Source organism: Stegostoma tigrinum, chromosome 3 (assembly GCF_030684315.1).
Source record: "Stegostoma tigrinum isolate sSteTig4 chromosome 3, sSteTig4.hap1, whole genome shotgun sequence".
In the NCBI taxonomy this organism is placed as follows: domain Eukaryota; kingdom Metazoa; phylum Chordata; class Chondrichthyes; order Orectolobiformes; family Stegostomatidae; genus Stegostoma; species Stegostoma tigrinum.
In genome coordinates, this window is record NC_081356.1 from 115,815,802 (window position 1) to 115,842,514 (window position 26,713).

Consider the following 26,713-nt stretch of genomic DNA (forward strand, 5'->3'; position numbering starts at 1 on the left):
TTGTTTTCCTTGACGTTCCAGTCATTACGATGTTGTTGTTTGTGGGAGCTTGCTGTGTGCAAACTGACTGTGACAACTCCTGCACTATAACACTTCAACCAGCTGCATTGGCCCGAAAGAGCTTGGAGGCATCCTTTCATTTGTGCAATACATGTCATATCCCCATGAGCCACTTCCTCCCGTGCTGATGTGTTAACTTCGAAAGAAACGAAACTTAAATTGTAGGAAAAGAATGCTGAGGTGCTACATTTTGTCATCAAAAGTTATATACCTCAGAGACATGGACAACAGATAGAGAGATGATTGATAAACTGAAGGCATTTGTGATGTGGAGATATCAGAGGGTGTTCTACACAGACAGAAAGACTAATGAGTGAGTGCTGGAAATTTTAAAAAAAGTGAAGAAAATCAAAGAAATAAAGATACAATGCCTTAGGTACATCATTATAAAAGATGGTAGACACACAGTTCATGAAAAGGAAGACTAATGGAAACTGTAGGGGAGTGAAACAGAGCTAAATGTGGATAGCAGACATAATAAATAAATATATAGAACAATAATACTGGAGTGCATACTGATAGATACGTACGTATGTAGCAGACACAGAGAAAGCTGGAGCAACTCAGCAGCACAAAAATTGTCATACTGGACTTTAAATGTTAATTCTGTTTCATTCTCCACAGATGCTGCCAGGCCTGCTGAGTTGCTCTGGCACTTTCTGTGTTTGTTTCAGATCGGGAGGTCAGGTTGCGGTTGTACAGAACACTTTTGGAGTACTGCGTGCAGTTTTGGTCTCTTTACTATAGAAGATGTTGTGAAATTTGAAAGGGGTCAGAAAAGATTCATGAGGATGCTGCCAGAACTGGAGGGTTTAAGCTGTAGGGAGAGACTGAATTGGCTGGGACTATTTTCCCTGCAGCATTGGAGGTTGAGAGGTGACCTTAACGAGATTTATAAAATGATGAGGGGCATGGCTAGGGTGAATTGACAAGGTATTTTCCCTGGGGTGGGAGAGTCCAAAACTAGAGGGCATAGGTTTGAGGTGAGAGGGGAAAGATATAAAAGGTACCTAAGGGGCAACTTTTTCATGCAAAGGGTGATGGGATTTGGAATGAGCTATCTGAGGAGATGATGGAGACTGGTACGATGACAAAATTTAAAAGACCTCTGGATGGGTATATGAATAGGAAGAGTTAGAGGGATAGGGGCCAAATGTGACTAGATTTATTTCGATGTCTCGTTGAGTTGGACCGAAGGGTCTGTTTCCTTACTGTACGTCTCTATGACTGTAACTCCAGTATCTGTAGTACTTTGCATTGATTAAACGTACACGTGGTCAACCTCAATGGAATGTCAACCACAACACACAGCAGACCAAGTGGTGAACTATGGCAGTCACCTTTCTCGTAAGAAGGTGAGACAAAATGAAGCAGACGAAAAGTCGCTCCCCTGTCAAAACGTCTGAAATATCAATTTTTACTTCCATTGCATTTTGCTTACACAAGGTCCATGTCATTGCTTACCACTATCGGCTGAAGTTGACGTCACTGCATTAGTTGGTGAGCTCTCCGTCTTCACTTTTCCATTTTCAAACATGTAATTCTCGACCTGCTGCAATTGCCAGTTCAGGCCGAGTAGATGCATTGCTGATTAAAGAGAAAGTGCATATCAAAATCAGAAAGGTCAAGGCTCCAGGGAAATTTCAAACCTAAAGAATTGTTTGATGAAATCAACATTGCATGACATCGTTGTGGAATTTTCTGCTAAGGATGTAAAGCTCAGAGATCAAGTTCCCCAAATGGATAACAAACCAACATCTGAGGTGGAGCTCTCAAGGCAATCATTTAAAAGATACTTTACATTCAGTACTCCCAACATTTCAAGAATAATTTCTTTAAATTGGTGTTCTTTTAAAATAATGTACACCATGAAGAAATTGAAACAATTTTAACATAATTCTCTTGAAGCCAAAATGGTAAATACTAAATTAGGTTCACTTGAGACAATTTTATTCCTGTGACAACACCCTAATGACTCCCCCCCCAGTCGTCTTCCCTGAGTGGGAAGCTGTAAATTGCTGGGGTCAGATTTTCAAAATTAGGTTGACCACGTAACTTGCAGATGAATTTCAACCCACAGCACCGAGCCCCTCCAAAACCCTGGAGCTGCCCGCTCAGTTCCATTGACAAAGGCAGGTGGCGGCTATGTTGGAGGCTGCCATTGACTTGTGAAGAGAGCCAGCACCTCCTGCAGTGTCAGGGAAGCTGAAAGGGCCCTTGCAAGATAAATAAAGCTCCTGAGCTAGCACTGCTGCTTGTAGATCAATGAAAATACACATTCAGCATGATGACAAATAAACTTTACTTGGCCCTCCAGCGATCTTGACAGCTGTGAATTAAGGCAATACAGGCTTTCCAGAATCAAAGTTTTAAGAGTTCAATTTTGTACTGGACAGCCTTTTGGTAATCTCCTTATGGGCCATTACTTGGCTGTGTGCAGGTTTTCTGTTATCTCTCCTATCAAACCTAAGAAAATTACAAACTGTTCCAAAAGTGACAGGATCCCAAACAAGATTTCATCATTTCCACCTTGTGTCATAGTGCCCTTATGGATAGAGGTTTGTATTGAACTTGTTTGAACACACTGGCCAATAGAAGTAGAATCTGAAGTGATCTAATTTGCAGCAAGCACTGAAATTTCATCCTCTTTCTTTTTAAGTATGGCTTTTTCGAACCAGCACTGAAGCAATAAAGAGTAATTGACTGTGCTGGAATGCGAAGAAGTGTACTTGGCATACAGCCATACTGGGTTGAACAAAAATGAAAAAGGTCTGGATTTCAATGGTGGATATGTTCATTGCTTTATTATTAAAACGTTCGTAAAATCATAAGACTACTTTGCATGAAGCAAGTCTTGGGGCTCATTTGATTTGATTCTAGCAGATATCAGATCTTCCCCATGACAAGTGACAATGCTGCTTCTGCACTGAGTCCTGGCCTCAAACACTACCGACTGCAGCCCACTCCAGGTGCTGACCTGCACATGTGTAAAGGCTATGATGCCCAAGGTCCCTTTGAGGATGGAGTTTTCCCTCTTGTTGTTTCAAAGGCAAATCTCAGCCACCAATTTTTCCCAACCACAAAAATCCCAATTATAGACATGTCTGTGCTACAGAAAAGACAAAAAAAATCTCTCATTATACTTCAGTCTAGATAAAACAAAACACCATCGGGAGGGTGAAAAGGAAGAAATGAATCAATCACATCCTACTGCCTGCAAAAGACGGACAATGCTCAGACAGAGTAAAAACACCAAATGGCTCGTCGCCAAGTGATCTTCAGCCAAGTCATTTGCATGCTGATGGCAGATAAACGCTGCACCTGATGAAAAGACTTAATATCAAGCACAAAAGGGTCAAATTAATTTAATGCTAAATGACACACTAGGCTGCTGATTTCTTTTTTCTGTTGTTGTGCAATAGTCTGTATGCATATTTGGAACTCATGAATAACTAACATACGGTTACAGGTTTACTTTCATGTCCCATATTAAATCTGACAGGATTTCACACAAAGCGCAACGTGTGGCTTATAAAGCTTTGAGCAAAGCAGGAAGCAAGCCTTTCAAAATACTCGGAATACTATAATCAAAACAAGAGATGAAGATGAAGCACACAGAAGGGAAGATGCATAGTCATGTTCACCCCTTCTGGGGTTTCTGTTTGATTATGTACGCATAATTCTCCATAAATTAGCCTTTATCTCAAGCCTCCTGTTGAGTTCATATGCTTCCTGACTGATAGCAAGTGAATTGCAGAGTAAGTTTTCAGACTATTATTGCATGTTGTGCTGCTTCCAATAACAGGGCCCTTGTGCTAACCAAATAAGTTTGTGCTCCAAGTCTAAGGGATTTAAAAAAAATTGCAGTGCATTGTGCATCTGCCTTGACTACACTGTCCTCACAAAACGTAGCTCAAGAGATTTTAAGTTTTCTTTAAAAGTATAAGTCTTTACCATCCCCTTATTGCACCCTGAGGAAATTCAAATTCAGAGAGACAAGGGAAATCTTGAAGTGAGTCCAGAGAATAAGAGGTAAAAGATGGAGATTAAGCGCTGCCAGCTCAATCTTGATGATTGTTATTAATGCTGCATGATCAGTTAGCGTAGTCAGGAGTAAAAGAGAGAAACAAAAATTGCTCAGTTGCAAGGGGAAGAAAACCTTCTTAACCCAAGGCCTGCACATTTACCAACCTTCTGGTGCCCCAGGAGTACCATGCGTACTCAGTTACCCGATTCAGTTAATCAACATCATTCTCAAGCTTTACTGTAACAAGTGGCAATGCTTCAAAAATTTCATTCTGTACAAGAAGCAGCCAAAAGGCTTCACAAAGGAGCAACGTAGTATATTCAGCTGTTTAACTTTTTTTTCCATTATCGTTCCACTCCATCTTCCTCCCCCTACCCCCATGACTCTCCCTCCCCATTTAGGGCTTGCTTTTTCATTCCAGGCAGACAGGGGATACTTTCTTGTAAAGCATCCGCACATCCTTTCTATTGCATGACTTGTGCTAGGGGGCAGTACAAGAAAATGTCGCTCGTCTTAACAGCTGGGAGGAGAGAGGCCTCTTAACAGCTGGCACATGCTGAGATTTTGAACCCTCAACCTTTCGACCGGGAGGTGGCTTGAACATACAGATGTACTAACTTGCTACTCGAGAGCTTATCACGCCTTGACTGACATTAGACCACAGCAACAAACGTCTGCAGCTTTCTCTCTGAGCTGTCAGACTAAACACTCACGTCATGGAGGTGATATTAGTAAAAAAGATTTGGTTAAAAAAGAAAGGACACAGATCAACCGATGGAAAGCACTGCAAAAGAGCCTCCGCTCCATTTTTTACTATGCAGCTATCATGAGTTTTTCTAGAGATAATGGGAACTGCAGATGCTGGAGAATTCCAAGATAATAAAATGTGAGGCTGGATGAACACAGCAGGCCAAGCAGCATCTCAGGAGCACAAAAGCTGACGTTTCGGGCCTAGACCGTTCATCAGAGAGGGGGATGGGGGGAGGGAACTGGAATAAATAGGGAGAGAGGGGGAGGCGGACCGAAGATGGAGAGTAAAGAAGATAGGTGGAGAAGGTGTGGGTGGGGAGGTAGGGAGGGGACAGGTCAGTCCAGGGAAGACGGACAGGTCAAGGAGGTGGGATGAGGTTAGTAGGTAGCTGGGGGTGCGGCTTGGGGTGGGAGGAAGGGATGGGTGAGAGGAAGAACCGGTTAGGGAGGCAGAGACAGGTTGGACTGGTTTTGGGATGCAGTGGGTGGGGGGGAAGAGCTGGGCTGGTTGTGTGGTGCAGTGGAGGGAGGGGACGAACTGGGCTGGTGAGTTTTTCTATATGTTTTAGACTGGGCAGCTAAGTATAGTGTTAATTATATAGCTGATGGTTGTAGTGCACAATTAGTAGACTACAGCAATGCTGTGCAGATCAGACTCCAACAGGCATTTAAATGCAATGATGCACACCAATGATGCTGTGTCCTATCAGTTCACTGGAAAAAATTAAAAAGGAAACAAAAAATTTATAATTTATATAGTGTCATTCAATCTGGGTGCCCCAAAGAACTTCCAATATTTTAAAATTGGAAGGTCAGAATTGATAAGCAGTGGAATGTGGGAGAGCGGGAAAGCATTGTGTACTTTGCCCAACTTTTAAAATATTTCCAAGCTCCTGGGAAGGTAGGCCCAAAATTTGAAGTGCGGGCTTTCACTGGACTAAGTTTGTACCACATTCCATGCAAATTACAAAGGATATATTGCAGGACCATGCTCAACAGAGCTTCTGCTTACTTTACTGGGATATTTTAAAGATAGGGCCTGAAAAAAATAAAGAATTCTTATGGTGCAGAAGGAAACCACTCAGCTTAATGGGTCTCCAAATGAGTAATTGAACTAAATGCCCTTCTTCTTCTGATAACACTGCATGTCATTTCTATTCAAATAATCACTTAATACTCTCTTGAATGCCTGGATTAAATTTGACTCCATCACAATTCAAGACTAAGCTGTGAACCATTCATTGTGTGGAAAAGTCTTTTCTCACTTCCACTTTGATTCATTTGCAATTAGTTGAAATTTGTACCCTACTGTTCTTGTTCCTTTTAAGACTTTGTCCTCTCTTCTCTGACCAGACCCTTCTTGATTTTTAAAATCTCCATCAAATTTCCTCTTAGTCGTCTCTTTTCCAAGTCTCAACTTTTGCAATCCATTTTCATAAGTGAAGTTTCTCATCTCTGGAACTATTGTGGTAAACCTCTTCTTACTCATTGTAATATATGAGCATCCTTTCTGAAGTATGTCCCCTGAACCGTACACAATATTCGAGCTGAGGCTCCAACGAGTATTAGTTCAGTATAATGTTCTTGAGATTGTATTTTATGCCCCTATTAATGAAGTCTTGAGTACTGTATGCTTTGCTTGATGTTTGTCCATGAATCCTACTTCTGTTCATGACTAATGTACATAGACAGTCAAGATTCCCTGCTTCTGCATACCTTTTAGCACAGTACCCTTCATTTTGTATTTTCTCCCCATGTTCTTTCCACTGAAACATATCACCTCACACTTCTATGAACTCATTTTCATCTGACACATGTCTGCTCGTTCCACCAACTTGTCAACGTCCTTTCGAAGCGCTACACGAACCTCCCCACAGTTTACAATGCTACTGATGAAACTGTCAACAATGCTGCTAACTGGGGGAAATTGTTACTCTCTGTATCAAAGGATAGCTGAGATTGTTTCCCACTGAATTAATGATAATGCCGTATTCCTGACTTTTGGAATGATCAAAATGGAAATCCAACAACAGCTAGCGCATAGTTTCCCATTAATTTGGAATCTTTCTCATCCAGAGGTCTCTAGGATGATCTGCTAAATGCCAAGATAATTGGACCTGGATCTCTGCTTCTCAACTGTCTGTTTCTGATGACATCTGCCCAGGTGTGAAGGTTCACTCTCGGGTCTGACAGCATTGTAAGTTTCTTTCTCTATTGATTCACTTCCCACTAAGTGGTCACTGCCTTTGGCTCCCTTTCTCCTTTTTAAAAGTGCTGTTCTTTTGATTTATTTTCCCTCCGAAGTTCTAAAACAATGCAACAGCTTATGAAGCAGTCATTACTGATCCTAGAATTCGAGGAAATCAGAAAAGGATAGACCGGATCTAAGAGTTAAAGTTCTACATTGGAGGATGGTACTAGGCAAGGAATTTCAAAAGTTGACTGGGCAGGGGGGGGGGGGGGGGGGGGGGGGGGGGGGCAATGTTCGCAGGCAAAGGGATGGTTGGAAAATGGGAAGCCTTCAAAAATGAGATAACCGGAGTCTAGAGACAGTATGTTCCTGTCAGGGGTGAAGGGCAAGTCTGGTAGGTGTAGGGAATGCTGAGTTACTACAGAAATTGAGGTTTTCCTTAAGAAAAAGAAGAAAGCGTATGTCAGCTTACAGACAGCAGGGATCAAGTGATTCTGCAGAAGATGATAAAAGGTAGCAGGAGTATACTTCAGAGGGAAATCAGGAGGCCAAAAGGGGACATGCGATAACTTTGGCAAATAGGGCAATGGAGAATCCAAAGGGATTTTACAAATGCATTAAGAACAAAAGAGTAACTCGGGAGAGAATAGGAGCCCTGAAAGATCAGCAAGGCCATCTATGTGTGGAATCACAGGAGATGGGGGAGATACAAAATGAGTATTTTGCATCAGTGTTTAACTGTGGAGAAAAATATGGAAGATAGAGAACACGAAGAAATAAGTAACAACATCTTAAAAAATGCCTACAGTATAGAGGAGAGGTGCTGAACATCCTAAAACGCATAAAGGTGGATAAATCTCCAGGACCTGATCAGGAGTACCCTAGAACTCTGTGGGAAGTGATTGCGGGGCCCCATTGCTGTGATATTTGTGTCACTGACAGCCACAGCGAGGTGCCAGAAGGCTGCAGGTTGGTTGACATCATGCCACTATTTAAGAAAGGTAGGAAGGAAAAGCCAGGGAACAATAGACCGGGGGAGCCTGACATCAGTGGTGGGCAAACTGTTGGAGGGATTCGATTTATATGTATTTGGAAAGGAAAGGACTGATGAGAGTTCGTCAACATGGTTTTGTGTGTGGGAAATGGTGTCTCACGAATTTGAAAAAGTAACAAAGTGGATTGATACAGGCAGAGCGATCAATGTAATCCACATGGATTTCAGTAAGACGTTCAACAAGGTTCCACATGGTCAACTGGTTAGTGAGGTTAGATCACATGCACTACAGGGAGAACTAGTAATGTGGGTACAGAACTGGCTCGAAGGTAGAAGACAGAGGGTGTTGGTGGAGGGTTGCTTTTTCAGACTGGAAGCCTATAACCAGTGGTGTGGCTCGAACATAGGTGCTGGGTCCACCACTTTTTGTCATTTATCTAAATGATTTGGATGTGAACATAGGAGCTATGGATAGTAAGTTTGCAGATAACACTAAAATCGGAGGTGTAGCGGGCAGCGAAGAAGGTTATCTCAGAGTACGATGGGATCTTGATCACGTGGGCCAATGGGCCACAAACTGGCAGATGGGGTTTAATTTAGATAAATGTGAGGTGCGGCACTTTGGAAAGGCAATTCAGGGTAGGATTTATACACTTATGAAGAGGTCCTGGGGAGCACTGCTGAACAAACAGACCTTGGAGCGCAGGTTTGTTGTTCTGTGAAAGTGGAATCGCAGGTATACAGGATAGCGAAGAAAGCACTTGCTTTACTTGCCTTTATTGGTCATTACATTGAACATAGGAGTTGGGAGGCCATGTTGTGGCTGTGTAGGACAATGGTTAGGCCACCTTTGGATGACTGCATGCAATTCTGCTTTCCCTCCTTTTGGAAAAATGTTATGAAACTAGAAAGGGTTCAGAAAAGATTCATGAGGAGGTTTCCACGGTTGGAGGCCTTGAGCTACAGGAAGAGTCTGAATAGGCTAGGGCTAATTCCCCTGGAGCGTTGGCGGTTGAGGGATGACTTTACAGAAGTTTATGAAACCATGAAGGGCATGGGTAGGACAAATAGGCAAGGTCTTTTTCTCGGGGTGGGGGAGTCTAAAACTCGAGCGTATATGTTGAAGGTGAGAAGGGAAAAATTTAGAAGGGACCTGAGGGGCAACTTTTTCACACAGAGGACAGTGTGTATACACAGTCAGAAGAAGTGGTGGAGGCTGGTAGAACAACAACATTTAAAAGCCATCTGGATGCGTATTTGAAAAGGAAGCGTTTAGGGAGGTATGGACCAAATTCTGACAAATGAGACTAGGTTAATTTAGGATATGTGGTTGGCATGGACGAGTTGGACTGAAGAGTCTGTTTCTGTGCTGTACCTCTCTATGACTCTAAGTGTCCAAGCTGTCAATGTGTATCAAAACCTATCAAATGTGTTTTAATGAATGAGAGAGCACTTCCCATTATTGTATCATCTCCAGCTAGAATGTAAAGTAATACACAAAGCTGGAATGGGTGATGGGAAAAATGAGGATTGAAATGAGTTGACACTAAGTTGGAATGATGGATCATGAGATGGGTAAGGGCAAAAGTAGGCATTCAGAGCTTAAGATGACATGAAGAATTGTTAAGGACATGAGGTGGCATGTGCGGACATGGATGCTGTATGGGGCAACAAGGGAAGGCTGGAGCATTTGTCACAGTGGACTTGACAGGCCGAATGGCCTGCTTTCGCACTGTTAGGATTCTGTGTGAGGGCTGAGAACTGGGGAAATGATTTACATTTTCATCTTTTATTTTAATTTTTGGGTACAGTGCTGGAGCCTCAGAATCACACAGGTGTTATCGTGCAGGAGGCCTAACAGCCCATTGGGTCTGCAAGAGCTCTCATGTACATTATGGCTTTAGTGTCACTCTCCTGCCTGTTTCCCATAACCCCAAATACTGTTTCCATATAAATCATCATCCACTGTCACCCTGAATTCCTCAGTTTATTCTGCCACCACCACATTTGCACAGAGTACGCTACGGGACGGAGCCATCATTGTGTGAAAATGTCTTCTCTCACATCATGTTTGCTTTTTTTACAAATTGCTTTAAATTTATGTCCTTTTGCTTTGATTTCTTTTACACGCAGGAACAGTTCCTCCATATCTGTTCATGAGTTTGAAAGCTTCTATCAGACATCCTCATAATCTTCTCTCCAATGAAACAGTCCTGAACTGTTCTATCTTTGTAACTAAAGTTTCTGATTCCTGGAACCATTCTTGCAAATCTCTTCTGCACTCTCTCCAATGCATTCAAATCCCTTTGACAGTGTGGCACCCAGAAATGTGTACAGAACTCCAGCAGTAGTCTGTCGTAGAAATTATAGAGACGTAGAGTCATACAGCATGGAAAGAGGCCCTTAGGTCCAACTAGTCCACGCCCACAATGGTTCCCAAACCAAACCAGTCCCACTTGCCTGCATTTACTCTTGTAGTCTATGGGCCTAATGAAGCCTGGGTTACTGTATGCTTTATTAACTTCTCTTTCTACGTCCTACCACCCTCAATGATTTGTGCAGAGTTGAGGTTAAAATCAGATCAGCCATGATCTTACTGAATGGCAGAGCAGGCTTGAGGAAACACATGCGCTTCTTCTTTGTTCATATTCTCTCCGTGATGCTCCTACCAAAATGGACCAGCTCACATTTCTCAGTGTGGAACTTCATCTATCACTTATCTGCCACACTCCACCAACGTTTTACAACCACTTGAGGGTCTATGCAGTCACCTTCACAGATTACAATACTTCCAACTTTTGTATAATTTGCAAACTTTGAAATTGTCCCTGCACAACAAAGCCTTGAGCATAAATATATATATTAGGAAAAGCAAGGGCCTCAGACCCCTAGGGAACTCCATGACAAACCTTCCTCCAGCCTGAAAAATATCCAGGAACCACTGTGCCTGCTTCCTGTCAGTCAGTCAGTCAGTCAATTCTGCATCCTTGATGCTGGTCATGTTTCTGGGCAACAAAATTATGTTCCCGTGCAGAGTCAAACTATCCAGCAAATGTCAAAAAATTGTTACGTATTCTCAATGAATATAGTGTAAGGCTTATATCTCGTCAATTACAGTGCCAACTGAGATACAAGTGTACCTAGTTACAAGGCTTTAGACAAGAGAGAAATAAGATGTCCAGCATTACAGGAATAAAAGTTCATCACAACAGACCAACCTGGCACCCAGCTTCCAGTCAGCACTGGGCCCTGGCTCCACACAGCACCAGCGTCATGTCACACCAGGAGGCCTCTGTGGGAGCAGACCGCTGTGCCAAGCTGAGAGATCACCATGCCAGACTGGGAGGCCCAAAATAGCATTTATGAAGATGAGATACTGGAGTACTGCTGTGCAAATGCTGGTTATGCTTGATGGAACTGATCCATTTCAAGGGGTGAAAAAGTGGTCAACTGAGTACACTATTGAAGAGATAATGAATTGCAGATCGCAAATTACTGGCATGCTGTCACAGCCAAACTTTAAACTGCACCCTTGTTCCACTCTCAAAACTGTAGCTTGCAAATGGAAGATTTAATGTTGTGTTCCGATGGCCAATTTGTATCCCGGTTCTTTTGGGGATTGAGCTGGACCACCTCAGTTGCAAACTTGCAAAAGAATCTTCACACTGAAGCAGCAAGTTGGTGCAAAGCAGCATGTTGAAAGAAAAAAGCTCCCTCATGTGAGCCTGACTAAACAGCTGTGTCATGGTCCCTCTGGCAGCTTGCTGCTTTCCTAGCTAGTGGGGCTGGATTTCATCAATCTAGGCTCAGTGAGGGTGGAATGCAGATTAGGGGCAGCTGATTTGAATTAGAAGTTAAAGAAGCTACAAAAAGTTTTAATTGCATTGGTCCATGTTGTATTTTGATAGGCAAAGGAATCAACAAGCTTTCTGTTAAAATTACAAGGTTTGCATGGTTATTGTACTTTGAGATTATGTCTTTAAATTCAGAGTAAAAGAAAGGGGGTTGTGTAACTTCAGCTGAAGTCTACCGACGCTAAGCCTAGATAGTTTGACTGTTGAGAGGTAAAAGGAAAGTTTGGATTGCTTTACTGGGAAGATGGTGAAAGTTTTTATGATTGGAGACAATGACAGCATCCTTTTATTAACAGTAGAAACTGTGAGACTCCAAAGTCTCATAAAAATGTTGAGAATATCATGTTGTTAATTGCAATCAACCATTTTGTTCCAGGATGAAGGAGAATTGGGGTTTTGAGGATGGCTAATTAACATTTCTACCATGATACAAGACCCATGTGATTTGAGTTGCTAAGGTGGAAGAGGTAGACAAGGTGTAAAGATAAGGGTACAGGCTTTTGTAAAGTACCTCTGAATATCAAGGCTGAAAGTATTGCTTCATTTGGATTAAAGCAAGTGTCTTAATGGAAGAGAAATCTCTGTGTGAAAACAGTTTTAAGTCTACAAGTTATTAGTCTCAGAAAATAAAACAATCAGAATAAATCCTGAGTACCTAAGAATTGGGTTCAGCCTGAAAAAAAATGAATGTCTGCCTAAAGTAGAAAAGAGTGCAATGTACCTGTAAAGTGTGTTTTTCATTTGGGCTAAAAATAAGGAAGGGCAGTATTCTGTTCTGTCATTTAACGTATAAGTTGTCCACAAATACAACATACTTTTAGTTGGTTGTTTTTGTAAACATCTTAAAACGTGGAATTTTGAAATCGTCTTTCAACTATCAATTCAGAGTTCAGATTTCTTCTTTAGTTCTGAGTCTGTAATGGGGATTGTTAACAGCTTCTACTTCAATGAGGTGCTTAATGGTAGCAGTTTTGCCCCTGATTAGGAAGACTGGATATTTCAGGCCCTATAGTCTTCAGCACACGACTTTGGCTCATGTTTCGGGACTGAGGGACTGATGCATGGTTTGAGATGTTGATTTTTGGATGAAACTTAACTCAAGACGGTTCTGTGCTCTCAGGTGAAGGTGAAAAAAAAAGTTAAGAGCATTCTTTATCAAGGCCTGGTCAATATTTATGCCTTACATACCATGACTGAAACAGGAACAGGTCATCTGCTGTAAGTAATTTACTTGATGTGGGAATTTGCTGTGTGCAAACTGGCTGCAACATTTCCTACATTACAACAGGGACTACACCTCCAAAGTATTCTGGAAGCCCATAACACCATTGTTCAATGATAAATTCACTTCTATTGAAGGGGTCTTATGGGTCTGAAATGAAGGTCTCCATTTTGCTAGTTTAAAAAATAGGAGTTTTCTTATTAACATACTCCAGGTATGATAACTAAGTTCACTGCATATCTTGGTTGTAAGGCAGAAGGTTAAAAAGCCCATCCCTGCATCTGAGGATTGCAAAAGGAGTTATACAAATGTATGTTTTTTTTAAATTACTGAACACACTGGAAGCTATGAATCTGAAGGTAAAGATAACAGGAATACTGTGACTGATGTTGTCTTTTGCCAAGTCTATGTGTGGATCTGAGGAGCTGCACATAAAGAGAGGTGGGCTTTGTGACTTGAGCTTGCTATTTGTTACTGGTTGGAAAAACACATCAAAAAGTGAAAGTCATAACATAGCCAATAATAATTAATGCCATCATATCCTGAGAGACAAAGACCATCCAAAAGAGTAAAGCTTTTGTTTGCATAACTTCCTGGAAATTTTCCAAACTTCTGTTTTAAGTCAATGTGAGTGGGAATCTTAGACACTGCTCACCCCACCACATTCAACCAGACCCCTTTAACATACAGCCTCTGGGCTTTGTACATTGCTACTTTGGTATTGTACGGCACATACTGATTTAGGAAGTGTTTGAAACGATGGAGAAGGTTGGGTGCACATGTGCATTTTGGGCAGGCAGGGAGAGAAGGCATGATGACAAGATCTGTGGTGAAAAAGCCCAACTTTGAAGCAATCTCTGGGTGAAATTGCAACATATTTTTGAATAGGAGCAGTGTTCATACTTTAGAACGATCACATATAATGCAATTCTAGAAATGAAACCCATGTTCCAAATTCTTTTGATCATGTTCCAATGGAACGTCTGCACTTTGAAGAGCAGGGAACACAAGCACAAGGGGAGCTGGCCCTGAGCCAGTGGTGCACATTCAAATCAGCATCACATTTTCTGTTATTCCATCAGTACTGTGGCAACTTGGCATCGTTACAAAACTTTACTCCTCTGATAATAGCAGAGGGCTTTTGTCTCCTAGGCCTCAGTTCCACATTCAGCCTCCTGACCAAAACCAAGAGGAAATCTCTTGTTTGCAGGAGCGGAAATCGAGTTGACATTAGGCCACAAACAAAGATCCATTGGAAAGGCCCCTGGCAACCAGCTAAGTTAACCGGGGTATACAGAGGAGTTTGCTATGGGGTAGGGCGTTGTACTGAGGATCAGTCAGGAGGATGAGATAGCCTAAGGTTTTGGTCAGGACTTTGCTGGAAGTGCTTAATTTTGTTTGAGGTCTTTGCCCTTTGAATGAATCAGTCTTGCTTCGGAACTGGCACTGAAGCCATTCTGTTCATTAGCTAACAGCATGAAACTGACTCTAGATGGCTCTGGAAACACAGAATACCTTGAAAAAATTACGCTAACAGACCACGAGTTTCCTGTACATAACAAGTGTCCAAGCTACACAACAATTCCTAAATTTTCCTGAGGGCAACTGACCACTAAGCTTGATGTGATCTCTGGCATTGTTTCTTTATTAACTTGTTAACCCAGATCTGTGCTGTCTTTATGATCGCCTGTACTTGCAGTGGTGGGCTTTATACCTTCAGCACAGCATTCCTAACTTATGTACTGAAATGTACGCTAGTTCCTTAGCATACAGATGAGATGAGTGTAACATAGTCCTTAAAAATTCAATTGGCTTTTATTAGAGCCCTTCTACCTACACATATTACAAACAAGAAAGTGTTTCTCTTTCTTGGCTAACATCAATCAATTCACTGAATTGTTACAGTGCAGAAAGGCCATTCAGTCCACCATGCTTGCCCCACTTAACTAGTGCTAATCTCCTGTCATTCCCCTTATCGTTTGCACACCATTAATATAGAAATAATCAAACAATATCTTCCTGAATGCCTCAATTGAGCCTGCATCCACCACATTTCCAGTCAGTGCATTCCATACCATAACTCCTCACTCTGTGAGTGTCTTTCTCGTACGTTTCGGATCAAAATCGGAGGACACTTCACTCAGCACAATATGATGCAAGAGAACTCAGTAAGATGGAGATCAGGCCACATGCTATGGACACAGTGATGCAATCATGAGAATTTGCCTTCAAGGTACATTGCACTCTAGCTGTGAGCATAATGCAATGAAGCTGGTACCTTCACCTGAAGAAGCAGCCCACGAATTTATTGCTAGTGGTACACTCAGTCAAGAGAAGGCACCTGACATCCATTCAACTGGAAGTCTTTACTCTGTTTAACTCCAAGCCGTAACAAAAATTGCAGCTGAAGCTGCCTGTGATGCTTATTACATTTCCTCTAACCTAAAGGTGCACTGATGAAATAAACCAGTACTTAGTCGAAATGATGTTACATAAATATGCCTCAAAAGAGAATGGAGATAGATGGTTTATGTGTGCAAATTTCAGCCTCCTCTGGCCATGTCGATCAAACTGACTTAGTGCAGGAGTGCGCGTAAAACAAATAGAAAACACCAATCACTAATGCCTTTCAGCATGGACTGGGCTCAACTGCACACTCACAAAGCAGCTCAGCACAAACAGAGAGGCTTATGCCAAACTGCAGCTGCATAGTTACCTTGCTTGGCAAAAAAAAAGCTTATTTTCAAATCCAAGTGGAGTTCTCTAACTAAATGCACAAAATGCCACCAGGCTCTGTTATGGACCAGACCAACTCCCTCAAACTACATTAAGAAGATAGCCTGGATGCAACTTCTTATTTTTCATGGCAAATGTAAGGCATTGTGTTCCAGATACAATTTGATTGGTCAAACTTACAGACTTATGGCAAAACACACTTTATTCTTAACTATAGTTACAATAGAGATAAAAGAATGAAGAATCAGTCTAATTTTAACTCTGTAGGAAAACTTAGCAGAATAATAGATTATTTATCTCATAAACAGCAACTGTCCCTAATATAGTAACATCCCATGGCAAAGACAAATTCAATAAAATTAATTGTCTCACATGCAATTCTCCAGTCTTGGCGGAAAGAAGATCAACAGAAAACTCAGTGAGAGAGAGAGAGAGAGAGAGAGAGAGAACGAACGAATTTCGGAATTTTGCTGTGGCAGGGAGAGATAGGTAGCAGCTTCCAAACCCTAACCACTACTGAAAGTTAAATGGAAGTCTTGGTTCTGTGGGAGCTTGACCCCACTCCTTCATGCTGCTTTTATTCCAAGGCTTTTTTTGGAAAGAACTCTTTAAGGCCTCATCAGCTCTTTATATGATTGGCTTGAAACAGACTGCTTGTCACCTCTGTCTCAAACTCTTTTAATAGAAAATCTCCTGGACAAAACACACCTCTTAAAGCCATTGTATCATCACAGCTCAGTAGCAGCACCATTTCCTCAAACTAATGTGTTCAAGCTTTACTCCAAGAATTGATCACATTTTCAACACTGATGCTTCAGTGCAACATCCACCTGTGTGCTGCATTGTTGGAAGGTTTCCAATGACGTTTTACTGTGAGGGCCAACAGGTTCTTTCAAATATCTATAAAACATTCGACTGGGCTAGATTTTAGGTTGAGATGGTGGCTCTGAACCCCAGGCTTAAAAGTCAGGATCTCTGGCTCAGGGCAAGGGAGGAGGTAAATTAAATCCTAGATGACTATTTAAAGAGCAGGAACTGTCATTATCAACAGTGGTTGAGGACTTTGGGTCTGTGATTGATTGAGTCTGGAAGGATAATTGGGGGATTTCACTGAAACTTACAGAATACTGTAAGGCCTCGAGTGGCTACAGAATCCCTACAGTGTAGAAACAGGCCCTCAGAGCAGCCACCCAAACCCATCCCCTATAACCCTGAACACTATGGGAAATTGAGTACGACCAATCCACCCAGCCTGCATATCTTTGGACTGTGGAAGGAAACCAGAGCGCCAGGAGGAAAGCCACGCAGACACAGGGCGAATGTGCAAACTCCACAAAGACAGTGGCCCGAGGGTGGAACTGAACCTGGATCCCTGGAGCTGTGAGGCAGTGATGCTAACCACTGAGCCACCATGCCATCCAAAATGGAGAAGATGCTTCAACAAGTTGGAACTTGACTTGAGGATAAGCTTCAGGGTGAAGAGCTGACCCTTTAGAACTGAGATGAGGAGGAATTTATTCAGCCAGAGGGTGGCCACTCTGTGGAACACATTGCTGCAGAAGACTATGGAGGCCAAGTCAATGATTCTATTTAAGACAGAGAAAGACAAATAGGTTCTTGATTAGCAATGGAATCAAGGATTACAGGGAGAAGGCAGGCAAATGGGGTTGACAAGCACAGTCACAATTGAATGGCAGGGCAGATGTGATGGGCAGAATGGCCTAATTCTGCTCTTATGTCTTATAGTCATACATGATGGTGCCCTGCCTGTCATTTCTTTCTCCACCAAAACTGCTTAGCTGTCCGCAACTCACTGCTGTTCATGGGATCTTGCTTTACACAAGATGGTTGCAGTATTCACCAGAACAGCATTAGTTACTTTGCTTCATAAGTTGCCTTCTGACTGCACATCCAATAGGCCCCATGTAAATACACACTTCTTTTTCTTTATACAGAGGGAGATGTCCTGAAGTATCCAAATATTAATTACTTCAAATTAAAACTAAAAGGCTTATAAAAAATAATCGAGTAGTGGAAAGCACCGAGAGGTGTTTCTGGTGTCAAGGTGCTGCTGCTGTTGACAAGGAGGGTGTGGAATTCAACACATGGAGCCCAATGGGGGGGGTTCCTCTTCTCCCAATCATGGAGGCTCAGTGAAAAGCAAGCCCTTTAAAATCAACAAGAATATTTGATTTCCCGCCTTCTCCAAGATATATTAGACATCTCTGCGTAAGAGGTTTTAAACTACATCACATAGCACTAATTACTTATTGAAATTCTTGGTTTGATTGACATACTAGGCCCCTGGGAAGAGAAAATGTTACATACCAAAGCCACCGAGACCATGGAACATATTCTCTTTATGGCTAGCATTGCAAAGACAACCCTGAGCTGAACCTTTGACAAATGACAGGAGAGGGTGACTATTTTGTAGCTATTGAAGGGACTTTGAAATAGTACAGTAACCAATGAGACCAATGAGGAAATTCCTGGGATGTACTATTCCCACCATTAACAACCGTCCTTGCTTTGCTTTCAGAAAAACCTGAGAGATAGAAGGCCCTTCTATTTTGTGCATCTTAAAACTGTCAGAGCTTTTGATTAGTACGACTTGAGTCCATAGAACCATAAGGCATAGGGGCACAAATAGGCCATTCAGCCCATTAAGTCTGCTCCACCATTCAGTGATATTGTGGTTGACCTGATAATTCTCAACTCCACTTTCTTGCCTTTTCCCCATAACTCCTGATTCCCTTAATAATTAGAAATCTATATATCTCTGCCTGAACAGGCTTGACATCCCTCTATTGTAAAGAATTCCATAGATTCATTACTCTGAACGCAACAAATCATCCACACCTCTCTCTCTCAACTGGGCAATTTCTTATTCTGAGATTATGCACTGTCATTTTCAAACATATTTGATTTGGTTTATTATTGTCACATGCACTGAGATACAGTAAAAAGTATTGTTTTGCGTGCTATTCATAGAAAACATACCTCCCATAAGTGCATCAGGGTAACAAAACAGCATGCAGAATGCAGACTGTCCCACAAGGGGAAACAACCTCTTATCATCTACCTGGTCAAGTTCCCCAAAGAATCTTGCATGTTTAAACAAGTTTTCCTTTCATTCTTCTAAATTCCAGTAAGTACAGAGCCATTTGACTAACCTCTCCTCATAACAGTTCTTCCAGGCATGGAATCAGCCTAGTGAACCTTCTTTGGACTGCATCCAAGACCGGTATAGCTTTCGTTAGATAAGGAGATCAGGATTCATTTCTTTTGCTTAAATTACAACATCGGTCTCTAACCTCTGAGCGGTGCTGCTGTGAGCGGTGAAAACAAATGACCAAGAATAGTGCTCATTGTTTGGGAGTGCAGGGATTGTGGAGAGAATGTATATCTCTCAGGAAGGATGAGAATTCGACAGCTTCTAATGAACTGCAGTCAGCTGGTAAATGTATTCATCAAGGGAACATGGTATCTGCCTCACTTTGGAGCTTTATTGTCTCCCATTTCAAAGTGTGAGAATAATAATAATTTATTCCATATCGGGACAAACACTGTCAGAGGTTAAGGTTAAATGGTACTCAAAGCAGTATGAATCAGTGTGAAATCAAAGCCTTCATTAGGTGTAAATAATCCGGCAGTATATTTTGAAGCAGAGGATGTGAGATCCCTGCCAAGTCCTAGTCAAAATTCAACTCTCAGCCAAAGGCATCAAAGGGGATTGAACTGGTTATCCATCTCAGAATTGATTACGGGATCTAGCTTCCATGTTTGTCCCTGCAATTGTATTACATAATTCTTTTCTCTCACGTTAAATAAATTATTGTCTTTGCACGATTCTTTAACATACGTTTCCACATAAATCTGTATGATCTTAGCCAGTCCCTCAAACATCAGTCAAATTACATGGTCGTAACTTTTTTATTCACTAATGGGATGTGGGTATCACTGGCCAGACCAGCATTTATTGCCCATCCCTAACTGCCTAATGATTAGTTAAGAGTCAACCACATTTCTGTGGGTCTGAAGTCACATGTTGGCCAGACCAGGCAAAGTCATGCAGCTTCCTTCCTGAATGGACATTAATGATCCAGATGTGTCGTTATTCTTTAAACAATGGTTACAGCATTGCCTTTAGGTTATACTTTAAATCCAGATTTTTACCGAAATCAAATTCCACTATCTGCCATTGAACCCATATCTTCAAAACATTAGCATAGATTACTAGCCCAGGGACATTACCACTGCACTACCTTATAGAATATGTCTTTACACTGGATTGCAGGGTAGTGCTTGCGATGAAACAAAATTACTTCCCTATTTCACACACTCACAGATTTTTATTTCACAGTTGGGGGTGGCAGACTTGTAATCTGTTTCAGGGGATACTTTCCTTTTTAATAACACCCTGTATCAGAACTAAACCTGGGATCTGAGTCCAGTTCCAGTAACCAAACGGAATTGAATGTGACTTCCCAGTGGTGGGGTGGGGAAATACAAGACTAGAATACAATATTCCTCTGTTCTGACTAATTCCGGAACTGTGATCTACCATTCTCCATTTCCTCAGCCAAGTGGCTCTACATATATTGAAATTGGACAGTAAGTAATAGGAAGACATGAACCTGCGCGAATCATTACTTAAGGCTCTTTGCTAGACGTTTGCACATTTGCACTGTCCAACATACGCAACTACTCGGCAATCTGAGCCTTGCTCTGCTGAGCCCTAGTATAAGGCAGAGAGAACAACTGTTGATAACTTACTGCAAGAATTATAAAGGCAACATCGTATTATTGACATGAAATGCATTTGGCTAAATCTTGTACACATGTATAGCATGACAAATGCAAGAACATATCCATCATTTCCACTACAAATGGTACTTTTCTTTAAAAATGTACAGCAATGACAATAATAAATATGTTTTGATATGTCCATAACTTATTCATTTTGTATTCACTTTGGGATTTGCACAACAGTTTTGAGTTTGTTTGATGTAAAATTCCAATCTTTTCTGATCGAGAAGGAGATAGACTGAAAACCTGGTTTATTCTGGGATCTAATAATGAACTACACAGATGGGACTCTTCTTGTTTCTAAGCACTTGGTAACTTTTTCTTCCTTTATCAATCTGAGCTGATGTACGGCCATCAACTCAGTAAGTGACTGGGTCACGCACTAGAAATCTTCAAATATCACTGGAGCTCACAAGGGAAGCCATCAAAATGAAACAATAGCAGAGAACGTTGTCCCTAAAGGGAAAGAAAGCTTCCAGCAGATCACTGATGTCAGACCTTTTGGAAACATCATAACAACTTCTCCAATTTTGTAGTGACCTTTAGACATAAATAATGCCATAAATCATTCAGAAATCATGTCTGCTTCCTACAGAGACGATCACAAAACACAACCAAACTAATGATGCTGGGTTGAGTACTTACCTATGAAGTAAGACAACAGCACTGCCAGTATGACTGATACAGCAACCGCGCAAAGGGCTGTGCACTTCCAACTGCAGTACTTGGACGATTTTTTGAATTTAAAAGCACTTCTGGAGAGAGTGTTCCGAGGCAGTGGGCGTGGAGGTGGTGAGTAGACTGCACTTGAGGCCATGGTGTAACCAGGCGAGGCTGTGCTGAACAGCGGTGTCGTTCCCGTCCCAGTTTTGAAGAGGAAATGCCTGGAAAGGAAGTGTGGAGAAAAAAACGTGAATGTATGCAAGCAAGACACAGCAACCAACAATGGGGCTCATCGATAAAGTGCACGGGGTTTTGCACAGGCGAGCTGAGTGCACAAACATGCTGATGTGCAAGGGATGGACAAGACAAATTAAGCTGGCTGAAGGGTTTGGAAATGGTATTGGGAGAAAAAAAAACACAATCTAGGTTTACAGAAGTGTTTACATGCAGAATACTCCACAAGGCATCTCCTACACTGAATGAATGGAAATAGTTGCTCGACAAACATAACGTTTTTCCTCAATAAGAACAGAGTAGGAAAAGCAATACTACTTTATTAGAGACTGATTGCTTTGAGTGGACAAAGAATCTGAAACCATGTACTTTCCTTCTAGGTACACAATAGCTTCAAGTAATTGTTTAACTGCTAGAGTTCTAAAATAATTCTGACAGACTTCAATTCAATTTTATCACTAAAGTCAGTCTCCTGAAGAGTGATTAATATTTTTAAAAAGTATTTTGCAAGAATTATTGGTGTGTTATTTGAATCAGTTTCCAAATATTGAATTGAGGCTTTACAGAAGAAGAGTTCAGTCCTGAGCAAAAACCTCTCACTTTGAGGGTGAATAAAACATGCAACATAAAAGGGCTCGTTGTTTCTACATCAGGATTCATGTAAGTGGCTCTGCACTTTCAGCACTCGGCTCTGTCTGTGTCATGTAGCATGGGTGTCCAGCTGAGATATGTGCTGTTTTAATCAGATCAGAATCAAAGGCAAGTTCAGAGATAATGCCAAGATCCCTATCATCAGCTTGGGGCAGTCAAGTGCATCTGATGAAAGGGAGGTCAGGTTAGTCTTCTTTACACTGTGTCTCTCAGCAGACTTAAGTGATAATTAGTAGTTGAATGTAGATATTTACCTAAACAACCTGTTCAAAGATGTTATTACACACTTCTGCAGCAGAAACTAGGTCTCCTGGCTCAGAGGTACGGACAGTACCACTGTGTCACAAGAACCCCCTAGTAGTCAAGTATATTGGCACTGGGGCTCAGTGGTTTGGCATGGTGGCTCAGGTGTTACCCTGCCTCAGAGCGCCAGGGACCTAGGTTTGATTCCACCCTTGGGTGGCTGTCTGTGTGGAGTTTACACATTCTCCCTGTGTCTCTCTGAGTTTCCTCCTATTTCCTCCCACAGCCCAAAAATGTGCAGGTTAGGTGGATTGGCTGTGCTAAATTGCCTGTAGTGTCCAGGATTGTGCAAGTTAGATGGATTAGGCATGGGAACTGCCGGGTTAGAGGGAAAGGGTAGGGTATGGGTCTGGGAGGGATGCTCTTCAGAGGGGCGGTGTGGACTTGTTGGGTTGAAAGGCCAGTTTCCACACACTGTAAGCATTCTTTGATTCATTTGAATCAACGCATTCAGCCCCGTTATGACAGACATCTGAACCCGGGCATCCTGGTCCCACAGCAGGCAAACTACCACGGCACCACAAGTGCCCCTTGTGGTTGCATATGGTGGAGTCCTCTTAAAACAAGTCACCAGCTAAAGTCTGCTCTGGGTTGGGCATTTTAGAGGTCAGAGAAGTCCAAACATCGAGGCTGGCTCTCACACACATACTCTCCCTGCATGCATCAGCTTTCCATACAAACGTTAGCATTGAAAAGCTGTGAATCCAGTCGAATTGGCATTGTTTTAACATCAGTTTGTGGCACGACTTGTTCCAAAATTATGTGGGTATATAAATGACATGGTCTCAACACTAACAAAGAGCACCACAGGCAAGCACCAATTTTCCAGTTGCTGCAGCCTTTGCCTAGCAAAACTTAATGTGGTGGTCAAGTAAAATAATTTTTGTCTTGCAAAATGTGTTGGATGACTTAACCCACTCATGAATGTATGTCACTACCTGTTGTGGATAAACAGACAGCCCATTGGATTTAAACAAATATCTTCAACGTTGGTCCCTTCTGTGTTCTGGTCACGCTGAGCGCTCCCTGATTATTCTCTCAGTGCCCGTGATGTGCAGGTGCCGATATGGGACTGGGGTGGACAAGCTCAGAAGTTAGATGACATCAGGTTACAGTCGACAGCTTCATTTGGAATTATAAGCCTTCGGAGCGTTGCCCCTTCATCAGGTGATCTATGGGCAGGGGAACCTCTCCATACTACCTACTCAGTGATCTCAAGTGTGAGTGTTAGGTAAGACAGAGCTGGAACTCAGGTTTTATGGCAAAATCTTCTGCTGGAGCTCACTGCCTTTGTCTAAACATGTCTGTGGAGATACTTAATGACAGCAAGAGTGTAAAATGGGTCACCTACACACAGAATAATTTCCCATTCCCTTGAAATGAACAGCAGGGCAAAACTGGCAGTGTGCAAAACAGGCAGTTTAAATATCCCAGGGAAATTGATTTTCACTCCCTTGGAAAGCTCATTCGAATGATGTGGAACTACAACCCAACATGAGTTATAAAATCCAGTAGACAATAGAACCCAGGGGTAAGTGATAAGGGGAGATTTTCATTTTCCAATGCACAGGAGGTTCTTTTGTTGAGATGTGGCAGCTGCCTGAGGTACTGAGGACCCTTCATAGTTTAAAATGGTTCCTGTCAACTGCTGAAGCATCTTGTCAGGCATTTCCAACAAGACAGCTCATACTATGACGAGGACATGACCTCATCAGGTCATGACTGAATCTGTCACCGAAACATCTTACACCTGAGTGTAAAGTGCAGCAAAAACCTGGAATAGTATTCAGAGTGACCAGGGTGGGGGAGGGGGCATGGATCCACTACAGCGTGACTTTGAGCAGTTTATCTTCTGGCACCCTATACTGAGGATGGAATATGCATCCCACACTTTGCAGTTTTGAGCACAGTTCTGGTCGCTACACAAACAAATTAAAAAAAAAGACGAAGATGTTGTGGACATGGTTTTTTTGTTCACACATGAGGCATGGATATTGCAGGCAGGGCTAGCATTCATTGCCTGTCCCCAGTTGTCCTTGAGAAGATGGTGGTGAGCTGACCTCTTTACTGATGGAAGACAGTTTTCCAAGATGGTGTCGGAATGAGAGGTTATAATGATCAGGGAAGAGTAAGCAGGCTAGGGGCTCCTTTCTCCAGAAAGGAGACGGCTAAGAGGTCACCAGATTGCGGTTTGACAGGGCATGATATTTACCGAGGACTCAACAACTAGGGACCATAAATATATAGGCCTTTAAATAGGAATTTGGTGCTGCACTGGTTAGAAAGTGGCCAGCTGAAATGAACAGCATTGATGCATTTAAAGAACTATGTTGATGAGAGAGCATGGAATAGAAGGATGTGATGAGAGGCTGAGATGAATTAAGTTGAGAACAGGCTTGCGTAGAGTATGAACAACTGCATAGATCTGTTGGGTCAAATAGTCTACTTCTGTTTCATAAATTCTATATATATGTAAAACATCTCCCTGGTGAAGTAACAACGCCTCTGGAAATGAGCTGTTTCATCCTCTTGATGTGCAGGTCAATGTCAGCAATATCACCTCGCTGACGAGAATACCTGTCCAACCTCTAATAAAGAGGTTATATCACTAACCATAAACAATTACAATATGAATGCCAGAACAGTGCCTGGGGACTGTGCAGCTCTTATTCCCATTTCTAAACTTGTAAGGCCATCAAAACAAATCGGCTCGAAAATGATTAATTTATACTTGCGAGTTTCAACAAGCAGCTTCAAGGATAGTGGCAATGTGCGATAGATATCTCCGCTCATGAGGCAGTCCAGTGCGCACTGGTTCCCTCCATGCCTGTGAACATCACAGACAACTTCACGCAAGGATATTTATGATTTTGTCCACTTTACCCAAGCGTATTCTATCTGTGCAATGTTTCCTCTGATTTCCCAGCTTCCAGAATTGTCCTCTCTGATCCTGGGCTACAAATTACAAGGACCTTCGTTACGCGGCCACTTTTTCTTCATCTTGACAAGCCAGGCCGAGTACACGAGAGTCTGACCAGAAAGCCATGAGGGAACCTGTTACCATCTGTTGTCCACGGATACTGAAACGCATTCTGACATATCAAGGTAAAAAGTAAAGCCACCATAGAGCTATTCTCTCATTAGATAGATGGCTGGTGGCTGTTTAACCTGAAGGTTACCATGCCTTGGGTGAATGCCAGGAGTGCGAAGCTGGGACCTTCATGGTATCCCTTGGCTGGCACAGGAATTGAAGCCACACTGCTGGCGCCACAAACCATTCACCCAGTCAACTGAACTAACCAACATATCTACTATGATCACAATCAGCTAATGGATAACAAACTGGGGTGAGAGATGGGTTAAGCATACAATTTTCCTGACCCAGTTTATGATATCGACACAGAAGTCCTGACAGATGTTATCAATCTAAGTTTACCAAAATGTGTGAATAATGATTTAAATGACAGGGTGCAGCAATTATAAATCAGAGAAAGCAGCACAGAAGAGAACTGTGATAAGCACTCATAACCTTCATGCAGCTGCTACATGACAAAGTACATCGCACAATGCCAGGGTTCATTTGATGCCATTTTGTAAATGAAATAATGTTCAGGCAGGTCTATCGCAAATAAAAGATAACTGGCGAAACAACAAAGAAAAAATTAGCAAAGTGAAGCAATTCCCAAGTACAGTTCTGTTTCTATGAAACATTAATGCAAACAAAGATTACATTCAGGACAGGGAATTGAGAAAGTACAGACCGAGAACGATGCAAGCCGTGACACGAGCTATCAGCAAGGCAAAGATCAAATACGCTTCAGGGCAAAATTAGGATGCAATTTTTAACAAACTGTATTCCTTTCTGAGGGATGTAAGCTGGTTTATAATCCAATTAAGTTTTACTGCAGCTTCCAATGTAATCAGTCTATGTCCTTAAAATTACTTTGCCATTATAATGGTAATGTCTGGGCATTTTTAATGAGTAATCCATCAGAGTTCCAAAATCACTCGTCTGGTAGCCAGGGAAATGGGATTTTTGGGTAAATACATGGTTCTGGAAAATGAGGCGTACTGTAAATCACCACTGCTCTTTCCCACTCAGATCTGCAAGGCTGCTATAACTGGTTACATTGTGCAAACTCTGCTTCACCATCAGGGCTGCATCCTTTCTTGACTCATCCCCGAAAATTTCTGTTCCAAACTCCTTTTCTACCTCGCC

At 42.0% G+C, this 26,713-nt stretch overlaps 1 protein-coding gene across 7 annotated transcripts in view; it reads right to left on the bottom strand.

Annotated features, from left to right (window-relative positions):
• Window positions 1–26,713, bottom strand: part of tenm3 (teneurin transmembrane protein 3) — a 3,293,451-nt gene that overhangs the window by 194,355 nt on the left and 3,072,383 nt on the right. For all 7 annotated transcript variants that reach the window (XM_059644858.1, XM_048526868.2, XM_048526869.2 and 4 more), the window contains 2 exons: window positions 21,289–21,527; window positions 1,525–1,647 (listed from right to left, as the gene is read on the bottom strand). In XM_059644858.1, coding sequence (XP_059500841.1) covers window positions 1,525–1,647; window positions 21,289–21,527 — 362 coding nt within the window. The remainder of the gene's footprint in view (window positions 1–1,524; window positions 1,648–21,288; window positions 21,528–26,713) is intronic.